General features: G+C 30.8%; 1 protein-coding gene across 1 annotated transcript; it reads left to right on the plus strand.

Annotated features, from left to right (window-relative positions):
* The first annotated feature begins 332 nt into the window (after positions 1 to 332).
* LOC143082424 (uncharacterized) lies at positions 333 to 10,466 on the plus strand. The gene is made up of 6 exons (XM_076258081.1): positions 333 to 844; positions 4,522 to 4,633; positions 6,237 to 6,362; positions 7,165 to 7,351; positions 8,531 to 8,708; positions 10,340 to 10,466. The coding sequence occupies exons 1-6, from the start codon at positions 421 to 423 to the stop codon at positions 10,459 to 10,461; spliced, it is 1,149 nt and encodes a 382-aa protein (XP_076114196.1). The 5' UTR covers positions 333 to 420; the 3' UTR covers positions 10,462 to 10,466.
* The last annotated feature ends 1,273 nt before the right edge of the window (positions 10,467 to 11,739 follow it).

An 11,739-nucleotide genomic window follows, 5' to 3' on the forward strand; every position in this document is an offset into this window, starting at 1 on the left:
TTTCCATCAGAAGTAAATTTCACAACTCTGTCAATATCTTTTCTCCAAAAGACAGCATTGCCACCAAATCCTCTATTTCTTACAAGTACATCTGTATCTAAATCATCATCTACGGGTTTTGCCTCAAATACATGTGTTTCATTTATTTCTTGTAGTTTATGCTTATCACACGAATACAACCAATCTGAGACTACCTGAACTTATAATTTATAGTAGTCTCAGACCCAATGTTCTTGTACAAATAGTATGATACATTTTTTTAACACCGTGGAGTTTTACATATTCCGGAATTGCATGTCCTGAACGTATTCACTTTTTAGAAATTCAAAATGTCTGCGCCCATGACCGAAAACAACTTTGGATAGAAGACTTTTAATACGCTGTGTAGTCTTTAGATCTTAGATAACTATAGTAAAAAGGATGTCTAGCAGAAATTTGCAACATATTTGCAAAAATCTTTTAAACACTCATTTAAATTCATTGAACAGGAATATTTGCAAAAGGAGCAAATGTGTAAATTTTGTTCGTATGGGATCGACCTTCACTGAAGGCTTCAAAAAATTGTTTAAAAAGTCAACAGGAAATGAATCAGTTTCGGCCAAAATTGGTGAACTAAATCTGAGATATGTATTTGTACGTACGTGTGTAGATTTCTGGACAGATATTCCTGTGGGTGTGATGTTTGACACTGCATATTTAGATACACACCCTGGGATCAGCCTCAATCTTGATACACCAGTGATAGTAGCGCTTCATGACACTCCCGGTTCACTATATGATATGATTCCTATACTACAACCATTTTGTAATCTTGGCTATAGAGTTGTTGCACCTAATTTCCCAGGTGAGACTGGATTAGGCTCTTACTAGTCGGGCTACACCACAACTCGGTATCAGGTCCGTTCGCGCCCAATACACTTTCACACCCTACACGTTCGCACCTCGCACGTTCGCACCCAAGGTCCGTTCGTACTCCACACGTTCACGCCCAATTTGAATTCAAATTCCAGTTTAATAATTGGAAAATCATGATTGTTGTTTTAAAATGCTTTGGTGTAAATACTGAATGTATTTAACTTGGTATGAGTAAAACATTGATTTTAAATGAAAAACACAAAAGATAATTGTTTTTAACAGCTTGGTTCCTTTGATCTGAAACAATGATACAATAAAATGTAGCAGTACACTATTATAACCAAAACATGATAATTATAGTATAACTAATCGCCGTATTTTAATATAAAAATTAAGACAACGCGTGACCTAACGACGCATGGATTAAACGAGTGCGCAGCACGAGTTTAATCCATAGCGGCGTTCGGTCACAAGTTTTTTTTTTATGAAATTAATGTAGAAAATGTAAGGAACTACATGTATATCTTTTTCCTATGCATTGACAATTCATTTTGATCCGACGTTATCGACGTCTTGACAACGCCTATTGTTGTATGACGTCAGAGAGTGAAATAACCACGTTTATTTCACATGTGAAATTATCGGTTTTTATTTAACCATGTTAACTGGGAAATCAATGTAATTCATTGCAACCAATGTAATAAAATTGTTTATCACACAAACATGACAAACAAAAGCGTAGTCAGAATCTCACTTTATTTTGAAACAAGTCAATGTAACAAAGTTAGGAGTTGTGGGAATCCGGAATATATGTTATATAAGAATAACCTCTGCTGGTGGACTATTAGTCCCCGAGGGTATCACCATCCCAGTAGCCAGTACTTCTGTACTGGCATGAAAATACAGATTTTTTGTGTTATTAAAATTTGCTGTTACAAAATATTAGAAATTATTATAAATTAAGGAATGTATCTCCCTCATGCAAAGCTCTGATTCCTTTCACGGATTTGGCTATACTTTTTGGACCTTTTGGATTATAGCTCTTCATCTTTTTAAGCTTTGGATTTCAGATATTTTGGCCACGAGCATCACTGAAGAGACATGTATTGTTGAAATGCACATCTGGTGCAAGAAAATTGGTACCGTAAATTTTATTATAGCAATACACTATAACCATGATAACCAAAACATGATTAAGAGTTATTCAACACAAAATAAAACGTTGACAGAATCCCACTTTTAGAAAGGATTATTATTTTTTTAACAATACACTATCCAAAACATGATTAAGATTTATTCAACACACAAAAAAAAAATGCTGTGTCACTTTATTTTTAGACAATGACAACAAATATACTTATAAGAATACATTTTCCAAAACCTGATTACAAAGTTATTAAACACAAAACCAATTAAAATTGGGCGGGAACATGTAGAGTGCGAACGGACTGTGGGCGCGAACATGTAGGGTGAGAAAGTGAAAGGGGGCGAACATGAGTGGGTGCGAACGTGAATGGGCGCGAACGGACCCGGATTCCCACAACTCCTACTTTTGGCAACTCATACTCAACCAACTTGTACCCATGATTTATTTGATAATCAGGCCTCAACAATAACGCTTGTCCGATTGTCCCATACCAGAGAGAAAAAAGGTCGGACAAGTAAAAGCTGTATCAAGCTTGTCCGTCGGGACAAGTACAATTTTTCTGAAGAAAATAAATTTCATCCAACTTTGATAAACAAAGTATAATTATAAACAAAAAACAGAAAATTAAATATTAATTTGACATGTTTCTGTATTCCGTTTATTCAAATGCAAAACCTTTTTCGTCAACATGTTTACTTGCAATCAATAATTTTTAACTGGTTCTTAGACAGGTATCTTTTAACAGGTTAAAAGTATACTATTCTCGGAAACCAGTCTTAATGATCGAATCAATGCTGGGCTTTGTAGATAAGGTAAATTTACAGGACAGTTCGTCACCTACATGTAGGTTTAGCTCAAAGTTTAATAGACAGTTTGGCACCGTAGGAGACATATTCAGTAGACATGATTGATAGACACTTTGGCAAGGCAGGAGACATTTGGGGACCGGTAATTTTTTCACAAACATATTTTTTTTTATTTACCATAATTTCATAAAATTTACCAAATCATATTTGATCATAAGTAGAAAAAAACCATACTTGCAATATGGTGACCTATAGTTGTTAATTTCTGTGTCATTTGGTCTCTTGTAGCGAGTTGTCTCATTGGCAATCAGACCTTATCTTCTTCTTTTTATTGATTGCATTTGAATAAGCTTTTTTCAACTTAAAGAAAAAACAGGATATAAATCCAATGAGTGTACAGGCCTATCAGATGGTGCCTCATGTTTAGAGTCTGATGAGACTGGCATTGATGAAAACTAGAACCTAAGTCTTGTGACATGACTTGATTCAGTTGTACCTGACTCATATTTTTGAAAAGTATTTCAAAAGACAAATGAAAGAAATACATCAAATTCTGTTTTATTGTTTTAATTCGTTTTGTTCCTTTAATCAACTTAAAATGTAAAAAGGTTATTTTTAATTAAAAAAATTTGGACAAATAACAATTTCATTCGGACAAGTAAATTTTGGTATGTTCTTGTCCTACTGGACAAGTTGAAAAAAAAGTTATTGTAGAGGCTTGATAATATTTATATGCATAGTTGTTGTAACTTTCTTTCGTATATCATTATATTGCAACATATTATTAGAAAAACTTTCATTATTTAATAAGATGCAGTCATAATTGTTTAAAATATATATCAAAGCTTAATGTACCAAATGCTAATCAATATAATCATTAGTCCTAAGACCATGTAGACTCTATGATTATATGAAATTGTTTCATTGTTTGAAATTGTTTGGATGGCAATTTATTTGATATGCATATTAAAATAATCAGTGGTCATTAGTGGATAACAGACCTACAAAAATAGAATGGATTTGTTTAAATTAGAATAAACATAGAGAAGTATATGAAAACAAAAATTCGGTATAAGTGCGGCACTATGAACATCAAAGGCCATTGAGTTATAATATTACAATGTACATGTATAGAAAACTATGTAGGTTATGACTATATATGAAAAGCCTTCATACAAATACATCTTAAATTATATGGTACATGTACAAACATGCAAATTTCAAGAAAAGTTCTACAAACAACATGAACAAGCAAAGGATTCAAAGTTTTAAAAAATTGTTCCTATAAATTGTGTCTGTTCAGGCTAGTTATAATGTATGTTGGGGTGCAAAGATTTCCTGAGAACTAAAAAAACCTGAATATTTTTTTTATCATTTGCAGATACATGTAAGTGATTATAGTTTGCATTGTATGCCATGGTTTGTGTAAACCTGATCAGTTTTTGGTTTTATTTACGATATTATATAAAAAAAAAAAAAAAAAGCTTTTCCTTTATCATTGTTTATTTTCAATAATTTTTTTTAATTTAAATTATTTTAAGTAAACAATTCCTAAGAACATTTTTGTAAGAAACAGCATGGAATAATTTATAGAAAAAATTCTAATTCCTGTATTGACAAGAAAATATGATACACATACATGTATATTTACAAAAGACTGTGTAAACATAAACGTGCTGTTTGTGATAGAAGATGTTTAACTATATTTTTTAGATAAAATCCATACAAGAGGAATGAATAGATATGATGATACTACATTTTCTGGTAAAACAGATGAAAGAGTTACATTTATTCATGATTTCCTCCAAACTATTGGTATAGAAAGGTACAAAATTTATATAGATATTTGAAAATGCATTTCTTGTTTTTCATGCCCCAAAAAATAAAACATACATGTATATTTTGTTTGTCAACCAAGTAGCCCTGAATAAGTAGAATAATTCCAACCATAACAGAAGAATTTTTTTGCTTAATTCTTAAGATAAAAGGTTGAAAAATAGTAAGTAAACAAGAAAAAAATTGGTAAGGCCATGAAAATCTTCAGAATTCAAGAGGTTGAAAAATAAGATTACATGTACATGTAAAAGTAAATTTTTGGTGAAAATTAAGGGGAGATAATTCAAACATCAAAAATGTACTTGCAATAATATCAATTTGTTTATATAAGTGAATACAAGTACACACCCGTGATATCGCGGGTACGTGACTGAATTAAAGTATATAACTATGCCTAAGCCTTATTTTAGTAATTGGTATTGTCATCTGATAAGTCATGTCGATTATAAGATACACAGTTTTCTCTGCTTTCAAATCTTTCTGTTTAAATCCGTCGACCTGGAACTTATCAATTATTGGAAATATTAATTATTTGGAAAACAAAAGGTCCTGGCTATCCAGGAATGGAGTATTTTTTAATCAACAGCATTGTCCTATATTAGTTATCTTAGAAAGTCTTGCTGATTGCTGAATAAAACTACAATAGGGAACAATTTGACAATGATTGCATTTAGTAGTGTCAGTCCTAGAACACACCCGTGATATCGCGGGTCTGTGGCTGTATTAAAGAATATAACTATGCGTAAGCCTTATTTTAGTATTGTATTGTCATCTGATAAAGTCATGCCGATTATAAGATGCACAGTTTTCTCTGCTTTCAACATCTTTCTGTTTGAACCCGTCGACCTGGAACTTATCAATTATTGGTATTATTAATTTTATTTGGAAAACAAAAGTCCCTGAAAAGGAATATTTTTAATCAACAGCATTGTCCTTAATGAGTTATAATTAATGTTGAATTCTTTGATTCGCTGTTTTACGTCATTCCGGCTAACAAATTGAAAACTGTACATGCTGTACCTATATATACGCCTTATTTTAAGTCCAGAATTATATTATTCGTATTGTCACCTTAGAAAGTCATACTGATTAAAATACTACAATCGGGAACAATGTGACAATGATTGAATTTAGTAGTGTCAACCCTGTGATTACGACCCGTGTATATATAGCAAAATCCTAAATACAGCGTTTGGTGGTGCGCCTGTCAGATGCGGAACGTACAGATAAGGTAATAGGTAACAGGTGAATATACTATTGGTATCGGTATCAGATTCGACCCGGAACTTCTTAATTATTGGCAATATTAATTATGTGGGAAACAAAGGGGTCTGGAGTGGTGTAATTTTTAATCAACAGCATTGTACTATATTAGTTAGATATAAAGTTGAATTCTTTGATTCATCGTTTTTACGTGATGACGGCTGATAAATTGGACCTCGTAATTTTAGTATTATAGATTTCTTTCATCTTCAAGTAAATTGTCAATACTTCTACACATGTTACCCCTGAATGAACATAAAATTTATTTTGAATTCTAAGCTTTGGTGAAAATTAGATTAGTATAAATATTTTCCTCCTTTTGATTGCAGAATTGATATGCTTATTGGTCAAGGGAGTGGATGTAACACAGTCATAAGTTATACAGCTAATTTATTAAATAAACATGCAGTCAGATCTATAGCCCTGCTCAGTCCTATAGGTCACAAGCCTGGCAAGTAAGTAATATGCAATTCATATTTGTTCCTGGTTCCAAAGTATTATATAAGTTATAGTTTGCAAGTAAGTTGATAACTTTGTTAGTTTGAAGTGAAGTGACTTAGTACCTCATGAAAGCAACACACATACATAATAAAAATTTGCATTAGATGCAGGTCTATGAAAGACAACATACTTGTGCATATATCTATATTATATGTAAACAGGGGAGACATTTAATTGTGCCCACTCTTGTGATCACCTTTTTTAGTGCAGAATTTGAAAGATGTAGTCAGTATAGGAATACCTTAATATATTATTAAAAAAATTATGATTGATACAGGCCATATATGTATACATAAAAAATTAAGACAAGACATTTAGCTTGTGCAATGTGCAGTCTGCTACAATATATGAATTGATTAATGATGTAAATTACTGTGGATTCTTTATAACGAGTTGGAAATTACTTTTTGTGAATCTTGCAAACTGACAAAAATAACAAGGAATTGTTGAAACCAGGAAATGAAATTCATCTAGTTTGTCCTCACTCCACAAAAATAGATAACTCCTCAGTAATACTTATTGTTATCCTTGACCATCCTTCTGTCTATCAGTCTTTCTATGTCTGTCTTTTTGTTCATCCCAGAAGTATTTTCACTAATTATAAACAAGCTTGAGCAGGGTAATTTGTGTCCTCAGACACATCTTTTATTTAAACCAGGTTTACTTGGAATAAATGCATTAAACAACTGTGTAGCAAAATTGATTACAGGCATTGTCATAGACAAAATGGTAGATAGATATGTGAATATATTTTAGGGCATTAAAAGAGTATCCAGCTGTATTGGAGTTTGACATGTTATGGAATAAGAGTACTTTATTTAAATATCCACTCAGAGCATCACTAGAGATTTCTGCATTTCATAAATTTCCAGTTCTCAGAAAATATCGTCAATCAGACAGATTAAAAGTTATGCTTCATTTTGCTGGATTTCAGTATGAATGGGTAGGTATAAGATATTAACTATAGGTTACATTTAAAGTGAAATATCTGTTTTTCTCAAAACAGTAAAACTGGCTAATTTATGTGCAGTAAGTTCAGAAATTAATGCATGCAATTATGATAGCAAATTCCTGACAACCAGCAAGAATGTGGAATCTAATAAATGGAATTGCAAACATTTTATAATTTGTAAAAGCATTTTTGTAAGTCTCAGTTCAAACCTAACTGTGAAAATGATTATTTTATGGTCCTCACCTAGTTAAGTTACTTTGGAAAAGCTGTTCAATGTAAATTGTTACTAACCATGAATGAATGGTGAAATTTTAAATCTTTTTTACATTGACAACTGGCTAATTGGACTAAATTCTATATGCCAAAATTAGTTCCTGTTATTTACAGTCAAAGTGTTGTTATATTGGTGAGTTACAAAACATTGTCCAGCCTGCCACTTTTGTTGCAAAAGCAAGACATTGCAATCCTACATTCAATGGGCAGCATTGTCAACAAATATTCAATCTGGTTAAATTCTTAGAAATTTTAATAACTTTCTTTAACTATCTTGGATTTAGTCAAGACACTGGGTTCCGCAGAACCCTTACAAATTTTGTTAGAATTGAACCATAAAGTAGGCCTTCTGCTTTTAAACCCTTTAATAAATTGTATCTATGTATCACAGGATGGTTCAAAGTTCTACAAATGCTTGATTGATATTTTAAAAACAATGTAGACACTGAGAAGATTGCAAATTTATTTTATTTTTAAACCATTTGTAAAGATGACTATATGTTAACAGTTCAATTAAGACTCAGTATTATTTTAAACACAGTCATATATAAGAATCATTTCTTGTTTTTGCTCATTGACTATGCTAAATCTTACAAAACTTTAAGTCTGTGTTACCGAAATTAAGCTTTTAACATGCTGAACATACATGTTATTATTGCAATCAGGGTGAGATAACTCTTTTAACATGTTTAAATAAATTTGTGACTTTAATGTTAAAAATAGAATATTTCTTACAAATTTGACAAGATATTTCCTTAAGTACATGTATTTAAAGCAAATACTGTGTGAATTTAGTTAAGTTCAAAAAAATGTTTAAACCTAAATCAAAATTGTTTCAACTTAGAAAAAAAATCTTTAGTTTTATTCAAGCATGTTATATCTAGATTGTATTTTCAGCTAAACAGTGATTCCTTTGGTATTGGGAGTTCTAGTATACCCAGATTGATGACATATAATTTAAATAATAAACTGGTAGATAAAGATCTAATGGAAGAATATACTGACCTCCTGGGTATACCAGAGACAAATGTCTGTCATATTGGGACAGGGGAACAAGTTAAATCTCCAGAAAATAGTATGTATTTATATTTAAATTATAAGATAAAAATCAAATTTTCCACATATTTTTTTAGAAAAAAAAAGAAGAAAAAAATAGATAATTTAACAAATTTCTAAGTTTTAATAAAGATGTAGAATTGATATTGTCCATCCTTCTTTGTGATCTAATTTTAAATTGTCTCTTTCTGTACATGAATCTTATTTTTACTATCTTTAGTCCCCTACCGACGAAGTCAAAGGAGACTTTAGGTTTGCACTCCGTCTGTATGTCTGTCCATCAGTCAGTCTGGCAAATCAGTTTTCCACACTTTTTCCTTCATACTTGAAGATATTGATTTAATATTTGGTGTATTGATTTATCATGACAAGTTACAGATCAAGTTCAAATTTTGTTTTGGTCTGATGATTTTGTGCAGAGTTATAGTCCTTTGACTTAGAAAATTCACTCACAAAATCAGTTTTCTGCATTTTTTTTTGTCATTCTTGGAGATATTGATTTGTTAATTGGTATATAGTTTTATCATGATAAGTTACAGTTCAAGTTTAAATTTTGTTCTGGTCTTATGATTTTGTGCAGAGTTATAGTACTTGGACTTTGAAAATTCTCTTAAATAATCATTTTTCAACATTTGTTTGTCATGCTTGAAGATTTTGACTTGATAATTATTTTATAGTTTACACCATGACAAATTATAGATCAAGTTAGAATTTGTTCCAATAAAATTATTTTTTAACCAGTAGGGTACTATGTATTGCCATGCAATATGCACAGAACGCTTGTTACTTTTATGAATAAGAGTTCGTCTAACATGAACAAATATCAAAAATAAAGAGTACATGATAAAAAAAAACATAAAAGTAACAAACTGAAGAAACAGAAATATATAGATTCCACTACAACAAGTGTGTTGATATTTCTCCACTCAAGACCGTTAAATTTTAATATTAAAAGCGTGAGGCTTGCCTAGCTTTTTAAATACTTAAAATTTAACTGTTGAGAGTGGAGAAATATCGTAATACAAGAGTAATAGTGGTAGAATTTGTTTCTCTAATGATTTTTATCCTTCCCTTTCATAGATTTGAAGAAAGTTGTGTACTTTTATGTGACGTCATCAGGCATTGTCACCTTTTTTCATGACGTGACAATAGGAAAAATTCTAAAAGAAACCCCAAGAAAATTCAATGTCACAATTAAATATGACCAATCATTTGCCGAGAACAGATTTTTCACTAGTGAGGAGAAACAATTTTCTCACACTGATCAAGAAATGTGAAAATAGCACAAGAATTAGAGAACTCTATTTTCCTACTAAAAATCGCAGAATACTGAATTTGAATTTGATGGTATGCCACTGATCACATAACAAAATAGGAGAAATTTGGAACTTTCTGTTTTACTTGGACATTATATGGTCATTATTCTGAATTGACTGTTAACTTAACCTAGGAATAAGTTACCTTAGCCATGTTAGCTGTATGAGGCAAAGAGATATGCATCCATAGGGATAGGGGGTGACCTTATGATGGCATTAAACCCTTCACATTGTCACTCTTGTACCTAATTTTGATAAATTACTATATAAGACATTTTTAGACAGAAATGTATCACACATCTTTTGTATAAAATATCTTGTTTGTATTTTTCAGATAATACAGCATTGAAGTGTGTGGCCTTTGAAGACAAAACTTATACATTGAACAAATATTCAGGACAATTAACTTTACTATTACAAGATTTATTGAAAAATGTTATTAAAAAAGGATGGTGATTCTGTTCTTAGTATTATTTGGATTTAAATTAGTTTTATTTCCACCATTTATGTCTATAAAAATTGGACCCATCAACTCCTTTACTCAACATGAAACAGCTTTAGATATATTTTATACAGTGTCGGTTTGAACACTTGCATTTAATTGACTTTTGTTGTTTCTGAAAAGTTTATAGTATATAGCATTTATTTTGTTCAATTTTATATTTATTGATGAAATAGTACTCAGTAGAACATTATTTGAATATCCAAAAGCATGTTAAAAATAAAAATCTGATAAATTTATTATTTGCAAGAAAGTCAGGGTAGATGGCATATTATCAATTTGTCATACATCCAGCTGAAATGTTTTAAGAATAAAAATGTGTATTCTGTTTAAAAAATGATAATCATGTAGAACAAGTCTGTAGGTTTTTCATCACTCAATATTGATTACTATATGTTTCTTAAGAATAGCTACATTTAAACATGCTTAAGATTCAGATAAATTTAAATATGCACATGATAAAGATTTTATGTACTAATGAAAAAAATAAAACAAATGTTTACAAGTATACCAATATTTCATATGTAAAAATCAGAAAATTAAAACCTGTTTCCATACATACATACATATCCACCACCCAAACTGTTAATAGACTTTGTGGTTTGACGGTAGTGTGCTAATTATAACTTTATTTCATCCTTAATTTGCATGTTATATTAGCCACTGGACATTAAACAGTCATAAATTAATCATTGTGATTTGTTTTCTGTCCATTCATACTGTGCTGAACATTCATCACACTGTTATATTTATACTAGAAAGTAATCTGTGACTGTTTAAATGCTGGAATAAACAAACTAAAAATCATTATGGATATTTATGACTGCAGCTGAGCTTTAGAGTTCAATCATATTTACCTGTATATAAAATATTCTTTGCAACCATCATAGCTTTTATTAAAGACTATTTATAAATCAATCTTGTAAACGAAATTTTACTGCCAGTGTAAAAATTCTTCAAAAAAATTAATAGGTGATGTAAAGGGAGACAACACTAATATTATTAAGTATTCAAAATCTACCAAATTTCATAATGTTAGTAATCATAAATTACATTAAATACAAAAGGATAGATTGATGTGGATTGCAGACTAAAAAATTATAAAACTCAGTTGGATCTTTACCTCAGAACCTAGTATCAATATTTCTGATGTCATTTATTATTGTCGAGCCTGCAACTTTTGTTGCAGAAAGCTCGACATAGGGATAGTGATCCGACGGCGGCGGCGGTGT

The sequence above is a fragment of the Mytilus galloprovincialis genome, chromosome 7 (genome assembly GCF_965363235.1).
Source record: "Mytilus galloprovincialis chromosome 7, xbMytGall1.hap1.1, whole genome shotgun sequence".
NCBI lineage: Eukaryota > Metazoa > Mollusca > Bivalvia > Mytilida > Mytilidae > Mytilus > Mytilus galloprovincialis.

Bases quoted from the DNA above. Each gene is read 5' to 3' on its own strand.
- LOC143082424 (XM_076258081.1), top strand. From the start codon at position 421: ATGTCTAGCAGAAATTTGCAACATATTTGCAAAAATCTTTTAAACACT. The intron at 845-4,521 runs GTGAGACTGGAT...TATATTTTTTAG, and splicing joins TGTTGCACCTAATTTCCCAG to ATAAAATCCATACAAGAGGA. The intron at 7,352-8,530 runs GTAGGTATAAGA...TTGTATTTTCAG, and splicing joins CTGGATTTCAGTATGAATGG to CTAAACAGTGATTCCTTTGG.